The sequence below is a fragment of the Mytilus californianus genome, unplaced genomic scaffold (genome assembly GCF_021869535.1).
Source record: "Mytilus californianus isolate M0D057914Y unplaced genomic scaffold, xbMytCali1.0.p SCAF_8, whole genome shotgun sequence".
NCBI lineage: Eukaryota > Metazoa > Mollusca > Bivalvia > Mytilida > Mytilidae > Mytilus > Mytilus californianus.
The window spans coordinates 4365130-4379458 of record NW_026262734.1 but is presented as its reverse complement, the minus strand read 5'-3'; the positions used below and the strand labels follow the sequence as shown (position 1 = coordinate 4379458).

General features: G+C 32.1%; 2 protein-coding genes across 2 annotated transcripts in view; one reads left to right on the top strand and one right to left on the bottom strand.

Moving 5' to 3' along the window:
• LOC127712994 (notchless protein homolog 1-like) overlaps window positions 1–14329 on the top strand; it is a 51236-nt gene that overhangs the window by 15280 nt on the left and 21627 nt on the right. The gene's annotated exons all lie outside the window — the stretch shown is intronic.
• On the bottom strand, window positions 11221–12702 carry LOC127712995 (uncharacterized). The gene has a single exon (XM_052219576.1). The coding sequence runs from the start codon at window positions 12697–12699 to the stop codon at window positions 11398–11400; it is 1302 nt and encodes a 433-aa protein (XP_052075536.1). The 5' UTR covers window positions 12700–12702; the 3' UTR covers window positions 11221–11397.

Here is a 14329-nt window from a genome sequence, read left to right as displayed (position 1 = left end):
AATGTACTTCTTCAATATATTTATTTTCCACACATTTTACACAATATTAACAAAAACAGAAATGAATTGAAATATGTGTTTAAAATGTAAAAATACATGTTAACTCTGTACACACCAAAACACATCATGTGCACACGCTTAATATACTTAGGCTGGAATTTAATCCTGCTACTAATTGATTGGCTGAGATCTAGATTACAAATTAATTATTCATTAATTAACAAGCTGATGATGCTTATTATTTAAATGAGGGACTTTTCTTGGCATAGACAAAAGGACTCCAGCACACAGAGTAAGGACAAATACATGAAATAAAAGAAGATAATAAACTGTGGAATGATTTGGTTCTATCTATGCTTTCGAATGCTAGTCAATTCATTTCAAGTTCGATTCGTTCCAAGCCTATTCGTCCCAGATTTGCTCAATTCTTCCCAAGTCAATGGTCAATTAGTTCCAACTGATTTTGATCATTATTACTGGGACTAAATAATTAGTTCCTACATTTTTAATGTATATGACTCCGTACATTATAATTTTTGTACAGATCAGTGTATGGTGCATGGCAAAAGTAATTTTCACTTAAAAATTTTTGCTATTTGCCATATATTTCATATAAATCTAAGTTTTTCAATAAATTATTTTGATGGCATTTATGGTTGGATTTTAACATACAATGTGTTGAAACGTGTGAAGTCAATTGTTTATTTTCTGTCATTTTTCTTAGGTTGTCTTTGTTTTTTCCTGATGTGAACCTGTATGGTAATATGAGATAACCTGTCTCATGCAAAAAAAACTTACTTTAGTGATTACAATTATTTATACATTTCACTTATAACAAAATTTTGATCATTTATTGTGCAAACAACACAGGAAGACCTCCAAGCCTAAGCTTTTAATTCTTTTGATATTCATCTTCCTTTGAAGTAACTTTTTGGGGTTTTGTACAAGGAAACTGAGTAAAATTTTATATTTTGAAACACAAACAACGCATGCTAATGAATTAGTTATGATGCACTTAAGAAAAACATAGTACACTTGGTATGGTTTCAATTATTATTTACAAACATTTGTGACCCAAGCTGAGACTGGGTTTATTCTTTTGATGAATGCTTAAAAGACTTTTTATGTGCATAGTATTAGAATACAATAAGCACTTATAATGAAATAATGTTTTTTTTTAAAGTAAAATTTTAATTAGTTAGTAGTTTTTTTTTATATTAAATTGTCATGAACTATTTACTTGAATAAAATGTATAATGTCAATATGTCATTTCCAGAATAAACCATAGAAATAAATTCTAAATAAAAATTTGTATACATTATATATAAATTATATAGGAACAGCATTAAAAATTAACATCATTAGGTTATTTTAATAGTTTATATGGTTAAACACTGTTCTATTAAAATTTGGAACTAATGGATCAAGCAACTTAGGACGAATTAGTTGGTACGAATCGGAGTTGGAACAAATCATCCAGATACCATGCTTTCACATTCCTAACAAACCATAATCAAATTTATCAATGTTCTCACTACCATACCTGCCAACTTTTGAAAATCCCCATGGGGGATTTAGTGCGTGACAACAATTTCAAAGATTACAATTTTTTGCGGCGTTTTTTGTGCACACTGTTTTGTGCTCATATCTTTTTTTATTTGGTATACTGATGATGAGCTTATAAGCCCTTTTCTTCTTTTTATTTGCATGATTCTAGTACTTACATTATTGTGTAGAAAAGATGAACATGTATAGCTAGAATTCTAGGATATATGTTCTTGTGTAGGAATATTAAAGTGATTGATGACTTTTCCGATTTAGAAATATGCACAAAGAAGGACATTTATCGGATTCCTTGTGAAAAATAAAAGATAGTACATTGTACTTTAAATGATTTTGTAATTTAATTACAAGAATGACAACTCTGTATAATCTGTTACAATAAGTGTAATGTCCATAAGCTACTATTTATTATGTTTATGGTAATACTGCATCTTTGAATTTTGTTAATCAGTCACGCTTTTCTTCTTAACCTGTGTAGGAACCTTCCTGCAGATGAAAATTCATCTGCCATGATTATGATTTATACAATTCTGACATACATACAGAGTAATACAACTCAAATATTCCAAACAAGTTCAAAATTTAGCATGTTTACAATGCCAAATAATCATGAAAAACAACGATTTTGATTGGCTGATCATGATTGTCTTCCCTTGGGAAAAGTTCAAAATCGGGAACAATTATTTTTTTCGTGTAGAATTGCACAAAATCTTGTTTCAGAGCTTTTTTCAAAATCACGATCATGCAATCGTGACAAAGGGTCAAAATCATGTAGTTCACTTCTAAATCTTGAAAGTTGGCAGGTATGCACTACTGAATTTTATACACCACAAGAATTGTTGTGGTTTAGAGGTTGATATATTGTACAAACACTTTTCCATCATGTATGAATAAAAGGAGATGTGGGGTGCCAGTCTATGAGACAGCAGAAAAACAACACAAATTACATATAGATATCTAGACATCTAATATGTTGACTTTTAGATATCTTTTATGGTACCGTGTATTTACCTTAATATTTCACTTCTTTTGATATTTCACTTCTTGTTTGTTTACCTTAAGTTATCCAGTGATTTAGATGTTGTTGGTTTGCTGTGCATTGACCCTTACCCTACATTTATTTCCTTTTATTCACATGAAATTGTTCTAAATGAAAGTTGATTCATTTTAACCCTGTGTTGATAATATACAGTATGATTATGAATTACAGTCTACTCCTATTTCTGTCTTGTGATGGGGTGCTAAACTACCAGAACTTTCACAATATCCAAAACCTGTCTTCCAGACTGTGGTTATATCTATTAAATCTGTGTTTACTCTGAAGAATCGTGCTGATTGACCAGTAGACCAAATTGTATGATGGTCTTGTGAAACAGTTAACTGTGTTCTATAATAATGAATTACTGGATGGGTCACGGTACCAACTTTACGGTTCCTTATATCATCAAAGATACGGGTATCAGGGTCAAGGCAAGCTTTGTTTGTCTCTTTGACCTTGGAATTGAATTCAATGTCACCAAAAATTAGATTTGGAATATTTGGTTTGATGAAAGTGAATTTGAAGATGAATTTCATTCTGTTTCCAGTGATAAAATTTGAATTACATGTCCCAGAGACATGTGTAAGAGTTTTAGCTGTTCTGTCAATCGTGAAGCATTCTTTTGGATCTAAGGTTTGAGAACTTCCTGTCTGCCAGATTATGAACTTTGTTTTTGAATTTTCATCATATTCAATTTTAAAAATTTCTGATTCTTTTTCCCGCACATCATATAAAGTAATTAGACGGACCCAGTTTGCTTTTTCAATGCTGCTATCAAAATCAATAATTGGATGATTGAAATACATGCTTACATTATCAAAGTATCTTTCATCATCATACTTTCCCTCGAAAAGTGTACGAGGGATGTTGAATTTTATTTCACCATCCAAACTTCTTTCAAACTGAGTACAAAAGAAAACAGTCACAGATCCAGCAAAAATTAGAATAAGTCCAAACATTATGAAGACTCTGTATGCAACATGTTTTCGGGCCCATTTTGTTTTTTCACTGGTTTTAGCTAAGTTACTCTTACTGCAGTATCGAATTAACGATACAATTATACGGATACATATTCCAAAAATCATAACGCTTGCCTTGACAAGCTGTAGGTAACTAATGGCTTCTTCCCGGCAGACGACTATGGCAACGTTTAGAGCTATCTGGGGAACATCTTCAACCCAAATTGTAATGGCAGATGCTAAGTCGGAGTCTATCCAAGGATTTTCACGGAAAACCTCCCACCACAAATTCGCAATTTCAAAAATGAAAGTAAATGTTCCAAGAATAGAAAAAGCGAGGAGGGACCATGTTATCGCTGGTTCAGGAGGCCCATAAACTAATCCCTCCTCTGTTAGAAAGACATCTTTAAATAACAACCAATCACAGATTAAATCTGTGGCATCTAGTCCAAAAACTATCATGAAAACAAAACACTTAAACCACATTTTATGACGGATTGTATGTACACATGGGCAACATTTTTCTATTGCTTCTGCCTCTGGGTTTGCCTGTTCAAACTTCTCAGGTTTCCCATTAGATGACTTCTTTTTTAGTTCCTGCATCTCTTGTGGAGCCTCTTCTATGCCTACTTTTGTAGTCATTGTGTCATTCGGTAGACTGGAAAGTAAAAAAAACAAATAACTTTTCAATGTTTATTCTTGCAGAAAAAAAATGTTGTGATTTAAATTTAGGATAAAAAATAAGAATAGAATTAAAACAATAATTATTACGGAGCCACAAAACATTACTATGGAAAAAGAGTAGAAAATATTTAGAAAATATAAGGCATAATTTGAGATTTTCCTGTTAGAATTAAAAAGTGAATGTAAAATTGAACATTGCAGAAACTATGAAAATATACTTTTTATCAAATAAATATTATGTCATTGATATAAAGCCGTCATAGTTCCCTTTTTTTCAAATTTGATTAAATGTCAAATATCTATATTGGTATGTATTATTAACAAAATAATCCTGAAAGAACAAAAAATAATAATAATAAAGAGAAAAATGTTTTACCGTGGATAAAGCTCCATGATTTCTAGTGGTCAATGATTTATTTTTGGACTTTATCAGTCATATTATCTTGTACATGTTGTATGATAAGCTTTATTTGTTTATCAAACAATTTTGTTTGTTGTTATCATTATTTTTTATAAATCAATACACCTATAAACTAATTTGAAACTAGAATTGTATAAGATTAGTTTGAATTAGTACTTGTACAGCAGTTCAAGGTAAAATCATTTCTGATGTGGTCATGTGACTAAGAAGTTCTGCAGGATGCATAGATATTTTTCTGAGCACTGTGATATGATGACTATCATATAGTACAGGTTGTAGAGCAGTCACAATTTACTTTTTGAATGATGCCTCATAATGATAATTTGATGTTAGAATTTAACTTATTTTAAAAGTTGCATATATATACAACAAGAATTGTCCTGAATGTGCATGAAATATTTGACACTGGACACTAGGCAATCAATTACAAAAACAATTCTGTCAGTAAGTGTTTCTGCAAATACCTATCTATCCTTTTAAAACAAAGAAACTCTGTCTTGAACTTTTGATTGTTTGTTTAAATATAGATTTGTGGAGAATTTGTTTTTCTATTTATTTTATCATCTTATATAGGTTTTTTTATAAGATTGGGTAAAAAATACAAAATTATTTTCTTACCTGACTTTTGCTGTATATTCAGGTAAGTTCCAGGTAGAAGGGTCATCTTATATTGTCAGTGGATATGTCTAATGTTATTATCAAAATATTGAACTGATAAAAGCCGATATAGATTTATTTCCGTTAGATTCTTCTGTCACTAAGACTGGTAGTTAAACATTTGACATATTTTTAGGTTGATATTTGTATTAAGGTTGTGGTGTATGGCTTTTGTATTGTTATGTAAGTGCAATACTTTGTCAACAAATGTGTTTTTCATTTATTCTTGTTATAGAACAAAAATTTTAATAATCCAGCAATAGCCATACATAGAACTTGCCTCTTTTATCTTAATGCTATGGCATTTCTCCAAATAGTTAAATGTTACACTTCTTACATTGAAAATATCAATTTTACCTTGATACCTCACACAATGCAGTGGTATTATCTGTTTATATATGTAACAGTTTATAAAATGAAAGAACAAAACATTCCTCATGTTTATAAAATAAGAGATGGAAAAGTTCCACATGTTTCAAAAATTAAATTTGAAACTTAAATATTGAATTTCAAACAGAATTTTTCTGCAATTTCAGATCACTTGATTTTTTTTATTTTCAATTTTCACATGAATGCTGCACACAAAGAAAATGAGCATAAATCGTTTTATTAGATATAAATTATTTGATTGAAACATTTAATAGATCAGAATATTCTGCACTCAATATTCATGGACAAAAGGCCTGACATTCATTTTTTCAGATGAAAGAACCAATCATAAACTGTAAATTTAGAACTATTGTGTGCATTATATTATTGTGATTTTTCAAGAAAGGACAAACACATGAAACATGTGAGATTTGTTGTTGCAATTTCAGGAAATCTGCATACACTTATATGTATCATATATCAGAATGCAAGTTATTATTATTGCGATCATCACCCAGTCACATTATTCACAATAATAAAAACCTTGCAATAATTTCTGAATTTAAAGTTGTAATACCCATATCAGTCATAATTCTGAATTTTTTTTCTGCCATTGGATACTGCATTCATTTTGGTTTATAAGTACAGTAATTCAGAAATGTTTGCGATGTCTTTATTATTATGAAAATTAAAACAGGATACTTTAAGCAAAAAATATAAGCCTGTAATCTAAATTTATATATGTACAAGTACCCAGCCACGTCCACTTGTATTTGTAGTATTTGTATTTTTATCCATCTGATGAGTTAAGCCTCTTTCAACTGATTTTTATAGTTCGTTCTTATGTTGTACTGTTACACCACTGACCCAGGTTAGGGGGAGGGTTGGGATCCCGCTAACATCTTAACCCCGCCACATTCTGTATGTATGTGCCTGTCCCAAGTCAGGAGCCTGTAATTCAGTGGTTGTCGTTTGTTTATGTGTTACATGTTTGTTTTTCGTTCACTTTTTGTACATAAATTAGGCCGTTAGTTTTCTCGTTTGAATTGTTTTACATTGTTATTTTGGGGCCTTTTATAGCTGACTGTGCGGTATGGGCTTTGCTCATTGTTGAAGGCCGTACAGTGACCTACAGTTGTTTATTTTTATGTCATTTGGTCTCTTGTGGAGAGTTGTCTCATTGGCAATCATATCACATCTTCTTTTTTATAATTATTACTATTATTTGTATGCAGCATTTCATGAAATGTTAAAGTAATTAATCTCAAATTTTTGGCCGGCTTATACACTGTTATTGTATGGTGATGTTTGGCAGATGGGCAGGTGGGCAGGGAAAAGTGGGTACCTAATTTGTGTAATCAACTCCTCCTTTGCAGTTTTCCACCGATATCCCTGAAACTTTACAGGAAGATTATGCTATTATTGAATTTGTCTTTATCTTGTTAGATATTTAAGAAAAATTCTTCTTCCCCTTTGTTGTAATTGTAACTACATTGTAAACATTCTACATTGATTAGTCACAAAGATTGGAACCTGTCCATTTGAGATTTTTACCCAATGTTCAACAATCACAACAATAAATGCACACAAAAATGACACCACTTTTAAAAGTTATAGGATGTCTGAACACCCACAAAGACGACACCACTTTCTAAGTTTTAGGATGTCTGAACACCCACAAAGACGACACCACTTTCTAAGTTATAGGATGTCTGAGCACCCACAAAGATGACACCACTTTCCAAGTAATGGGATGGCTGAACACCCACAAAAATGACACCACTTTCCAAGTAATGAGATGGCTTAACACCCACAAAGATGACACCACTTTCCAAGTAATGAGATGGCTGAACACCCACAAAAATGACACCACTTTCCAATTAATGGGATGGCTGAACACTCACAAAGATGACGCCACGTTCCAAGTAATGAGATGGCTGAACACCAACAAAAATGACACCACTTTCCAATTAATGGGATGGCTGAACACTCACAAAGATGACACCACTTTCCAAGTAATGGGATGGATGAACACCCACAAAGATGATACCACTTTCCAAGTAATGGGATGGATGAACACCCACAAAGATGACACCACTTTCCAAGTAATGGGATGGATGAACACCCACAAAGATGATACCACTTTCCAAGTAATGGGATGGCTGAACACCCACAAAGATGACACCACTTTCCAAGTAATGGGATGGCTGAACACCCACAAAGATGACACCACTTTCCAAGTAATGGGATGGCTGAACACCCACAAAGATGACACCACTTTCCAAGTAATGGTGTGGCTGAACACCCACAAAGATGACACCACTTTTCAAGTAATGGGATAGCTGAACACCCACAAAGATGACACCACTTTACAAGTAATGGGATGACGGAACACCCACAAAGATGACACCACTTTCCAAGTAATGGGATGGCTGAACACCCACAAAAATGTTCAACCCTACCACATTCTTAATTTGTTTGTCTGTAAGCAGGAACTGTAATCTGGAAGTGTTTGTTGGTTGCTGTCTGCCATAACTGTTTTTATTCATTGTATTTTAATATAAATCAGGTTGTTGGTTTTGAAACGTTTTCTCCTTTGAATTGTTTCACATTTTAGGCCACTGTACTATATGGCATAAGTTTTGCTTATTGATGAAGGCAATACAATTGGGTACAAGTTGGTAAAGGTACAAGTGAAATAAAGAACAAATGAATATAAACATTTTAGATTTACTAGTAAATAACTGTGCTAAGAACTTTGTCCTATATAACAATTGATTGATTGGTGTTTAACATCACATTCAGCACTATTGGTTATTTTGTGGTGACCAGTTTTTTGGTGGAGGAAGCTGGAGTCCCAGGAGAGAACCACCAACCTTTTGGTAGGAAAACTGACAATCCTTGTCAATTTAGTTTGGAGTTGAAGCCATCTGCCACATGCAGGACTCTAACTCACAACCTCTGTGTTGTCCTTTATAATGAAGTGTTAAAATGATGTCAAGGCCATATGACACATGTCGGACAAATATTATGATATATCAAAAACCAATTTTTCATTTTTTAAGAGAACAATTGAAGGTCTTTCCACATTAAATATCTAAACAATTGATAAGAAGCTACCTGTGGTCTACTCAAAGTTACTATTGGTGTCCAATCATAGGTTTCTGACTGATTCAAAAATATTTATGGTTTCTATACACTTTTATCTGAAATAAGGGAGATAATTTGATACTTCCGGCCTAGAAAATGTTACTTCTGGTCTCATATGATAGTTTCAGTCACACTGATTCCAAAAATATATGGTTTCTATATACTTTTGCTTGAAATAAGGGAGATAAATTGCAACTCCTGGTTAAAAAAAAATCCTGTCTGGTACCATCTGATAGGTTACTTCACACTGATTCCAAGAAATATATGTTTCTAGGTGATTTTAAATGAAATCAGTGCAGGAAATGGCTACTTCCGTTTTACAACAGGTCACTTCAGGTTGACCTTTTCAAGGTCATATATCTACCAACATAATGCAAGACGCCATAGCTTTATCATGTATAAATATGAATTTATAGCAAAGGTCAAAATCTAGGATGTCAAATCTACCTTTGTCTTTGACTTAAAATTCAAGGTCATAAAGCAAGGACCTGAAATCAACAGACCCTAGGTCTCTTCTATGGTTGATGAGTTATATCACCATACAGCTAATTTTAAATATAAGAGGTGAGAAAACTATTAAATGTCAACGTACCCTTTCAACCAAAATTTATGTGTTGCGACATGTCACAACTACCAATTTTATAAAATGTTTTGTCGATATCTTATACAGTGTCTGAGGAAAAGTTAAATAAGCCAAAATCAAAATTAAGGACATGACCTTGACCTCATTTTCATTATGGTGGACCAAGGACCTCAAATCAAAAGACCCTAGGTCCCTAGCACTTATGGTATATGAGTTACTATGACATTTCACTTATATCAAATACAGAAGGGAAAATAACTTCATATGGAATCTCCCGATTGTTTTGGTCAAAAAATGTTTAACCATCCTGAGGATGTAACAAGCAATTTGGTCAAATAATTTTGTCGGTTTCTTTTATGGTTGCGAAGAAGTAGCAATCACAAGGAAAACAGTGTTTGGGGAGATAACTCTTACAAGGAAAAGTGTTCGGTTAAAAGGTGTCAGTTTAAAAGCATATATACTGTTCGATATCATATACCAAATATCTAAGCGACATCTTGCGAAACAAAATGTTCTCACAAGAAATAAAAGTGGCAGAAGAAAAAAAAAATACTAATCAGTACAAAGTCAATAGGTCTTTCCACCTGATCCTTATAAACACTTAATCTGATCCCTTGATGAGATGAAAATATAGGGCAACTTTTACACAGTTGTTAATTAAATTTTCATGTGGTGTTATTTTTTTAACAATTTGTGTTATTAGTTATTTTAGAGTTATTGAAAACTTTTGTTGTCAATAACTCAGAAAATGGTTGACTATTTATTATAATTGCTTGTTTTCGTACCAATATACCTTGACAGTTGTTCTTCTACAGCGGTTGGTTGAAAGTTCTGACCAGTTTTATTTGATGAAAAGAATTGCAATGTTGAATGAACTACAATAGTTGGATTGAAACACTAACAATTAAGTCTCTGTAAAAGATTTTAAGAACATGCATACATTTTCTCTTGCCACTTGCTTTACAATGACTTTGAACATTTAAGTCCCTCCTGAGGGAAACAACTAAAAAGTAAAATAACAAAAATACCGAACTCAGAGGAAAATTCTAAACGGAAAGTCCCTAAGCAAATGGCAAACTCAAAAGCTCAAACACATCAAACGAATGGAAAACAACTGTCATATTCCTGACTAGGCACAGGCATTTCCTTATGTAAACCTGCTTTTATAGCTAGCTAAACCTCTCACTTGTATGACAGTCGCATAAAATTCCATAATATTGACCACGATGTGTGAACAAAACAAACAGACACAATAGGTAAAAATGTCAAAAATAGGGGTTCAGCAGTCAACACTGTGTTATAATCTTAATCACTACAAAAACAAACAAATATGTCAACAAAGACAAACAAAAAGGCATATAGACAAAGCACATCTAATGGATCTCTAATTACAGGGTGAATAAAGGAATTGCCAAATAGAGACTGCTGTTGATTTCTTAATATTCTTTAAATATTACATCTGTGTAATATTTTTATTTTAAAATATTACACAGATGTGTTCCTTAATATGTATATACTTTTTATTACAATGTTTGGGAACCTCTGTATACTTCCTATTTCTAAGGGTTTTCCTGATGTCAAACTAAAGATATTTCGAAGTAAAGTTTGACCTTCAGCAGGTCAGTAAACTACACATTTAAATCAATAAAACATGTAGACAGAAATCCAGGAATGATAAATAGTTAACTTATAACATAATATATATGTGATATGCATGAAACATTTTTCAATACAAAAATAAAACTTTTATAAATCCTGTGCAACAGTATCTTATTTTATACAAAGAAGAAAAAATATTTTTAAATCACACTTTATTATGAAAATTGTAAAACTGCCTCACATAAAAATATTATATTTCATCGCAAGAGAGATAACTCTGGTTCGTCCATTGTAAGAGAGATAACTCTGTACTTATTGTTTATATTGTGGATTTCTTTTAGAAAGTTCACTTAGTCAGCTTTATATATAATATTAAATATTAAAACATTTGATTTGTATAGATTTGTCCCAATGAGGAGCTTCACTGCCTGAGCTCTCACATCCCAGAAATCCAGTCATCCAAGCTTTTTTTATTGGAATCAAGTTTTCTGGTGTGTAAAATTTGAATAAAGTTTTGAAAACATTTCCATTTGGCAAAAGTAAGTGAAATCGATCTTCAGTTTGAGACGTGGCTTTGAAATATTCTAAATATAATTGTGTATTGTTTATGTTAGGTTCGTTGTAGCACTCTCCACTGGATGTGTATCTGGTATTGTAAGTGACGTCACCCATCATACGATGTGACGACTGTGGTATAAAGTTATAGTAAATCACAAATTCTGATGTAACATCAGTGGCACTGAATAACTTAGAACACTCGGTAGAGTTTGATACAAACCAGCCATTTGTTTCATTATAACATTCCGTTCGAAGTTTCTGTGATGTGAGTGTTCCCAAATTTTGTGTTGACGATGTTACAATTTTTATTTTCATGTTTCCATTCTTTGTGAACTTTATTTTTTGCACGGGATGTGGACTTTTTTCTAAGTCGATAAGATCCATGAGTTTTATCCATTCATCCTGTGTATATGTTTGATCTATCCCGTTTCTCAGCTCGTTACTGTTTAGGAATATTCCAACGTGTGGGAAATACTTAGCTGTATCACGCTTCGTTAAAATAAATTCTTTAGGTTTTTGAAATGTAATGTTGTCACCATCCCTTAATATATGGGAGAAAACAAACACTAGAGAAGAGCCTATCACAGATAAAACTAATCCAAAGAGCAGTAATCCAGAACAACATTTAAACGATCTTTTGTTTCTATATTCTCCCCTTCTTCTACGTAGACAGTATCGTATCAAACCTATTAATAACCTGGCAAAACACCCAATGATCACAATCGATGCTTTCGAAATTTGATATATACTAACACCTTCTTCTCGGCAAGCAGCTATAATGACGCTGATTGATATTTGGGGTATTTCCTCCACCCAAACAACAAAGGTGGATAGATAATCCACATCCAGCCAACCTTTTTCATCTGGTCGAAATATATGTCTTCCGAAATTAACTATCTCCACTAGAAATGTCAAAACTCCAGCACAAGAGAATCCAAGTAAAATATAAAGGAGTTTTGTATCGATTGGTCCGAATACCAACCCTTTCTCTTGTAGACGCAATTCATTAAAGAATAACCAGTCACTGAGAAGGTCCGCAAGGTCTACTGCAAATATCACTAGAAATATAAAGACTTGAAAACACAAGTTTCTTTTAAGATTGTACATACAACCCATTGTGTTATCTGAAATGTAAAAATATGTGAAATTAGTATTAAATATACCAATGAAGACAACACAAAATTAATATTAAGGTTTCCATGCATTGCCTTGAGATAAACTTAGCTTAGGTTTTGCTCATTGTTGAAGGCCGTACAGAGACCTATAGTTGTTAACGTCTATGTCATTTGGTCTCTGGTGGAGAGTTGTCTCATTGGCAATTATACCACATCTTCCTATTTTTATATTAGCTGTTGATTTTGCTTGTCTAGCTACAATGTACCGACATGTAGTATTAATATCCATGTACTTAGGAGGAAAATAAACAACAATTTAAATATAGAACATGAAATAAACTGTTGGGACATATTTGAATAACTTTTTCTTAATGTTAAAATTCTTTGTGAAAAAAGTAGTACTATGGTATCACTCAATCTCTTCTGTTCTTAAAATATAACTTCATGGAAATTTGTTGTTATTATTAAATTGTAAATACAAACCAACAAATTATATATTTTATGATATCAACTGTAAACTGTAAATATATACATACCAGTTGATTTTGTCCTTTAGTACTTGTCTGGCTTGCTTCCTGTGAACAAATAAAACAATACCAATGTTATAGAGAGATAATTAGGAAGTGATGGTTAGGATTCAAACAAAAGGTCATTCATGTTTCTTCCTTATATTTCTCTGTGTATTGTTTGAACACTGAGTTTATTATATACATGAGGATGTTACTGTGTCACTGCTATGATGGTCTAGGATGCTTTAGAAATAAGGAGATGTAGTATGATGACCAATGAGACAACTGTCAACCAGGAACTAAATGAAGTGTATGATGTAAGCAGTTATAGGTCATTGTACGGCTTTCTAGGAATGAGCAAGACCCTTTAGTACAATGGTCAAATGCATCAGGGTTTTGTACAAACAGTTTGCCCCAAATTTATTTTCATATTAAGGCTAAAATAAATGACATATCTTCAAGACAGAAAATTTAAGTAAAAGAAGGATTTTCATTAAAGGATGATGATGATGTTCTCTGTGACTGTTTCTATCAGCTAAGTATAAGTAAAATTTAACAAAATCTTTTTGAAATCAAAATATTTATATATTTTCTTGGTCCTACCTTTTATTAAAAAAACAGTATAAAATCTTACATGCTGATAGTGCCACCACACCCTAATGGTAATTGTATATATAGCTTCAGCAATAGGTGAGAAACCTCAATACCAGTAATCAATAGGACATAAATAGATTATCTCGTAATAAGATTTCATTATTCCAGTCAGGTGAAATTTTATGCATAAAAAATGACATTGTATATTTAACTGTGTAAGGAATGGAGAAGTGCATTCTTCACCAATATCTGCACTTTTCTTTATATTTGATTAAAAAAACAAAAAACTCAACTGACTAATTTTAACAAAATATTACCTTGAAAAGTACCTTGTTTTTTTTATTTTTATTTTTTTTCATTGAACACCTTTTTGAAATCTTCATGACCTTTATTGAACAAGTTGTCTGAAGCCTGTATTTTTTCAAACTTTCATATATCACCTTATTTTACCATATTTCTTACCTTATTTTGATGAAGCCATTATTAGAAATAATCAGGTGTATATATGATCTAGATAATCATTCTTAT

Bases quoted from the DNA above. Each gene is read 5' to 3' on its own strand.
- LOC127712995 (XM_052219576.1), bottom strand. From the start codon at position 12,699: ATGGGTTGTATGTACAATCTTAAAAGAAACTTGTGTTTTCAAGTCTTT.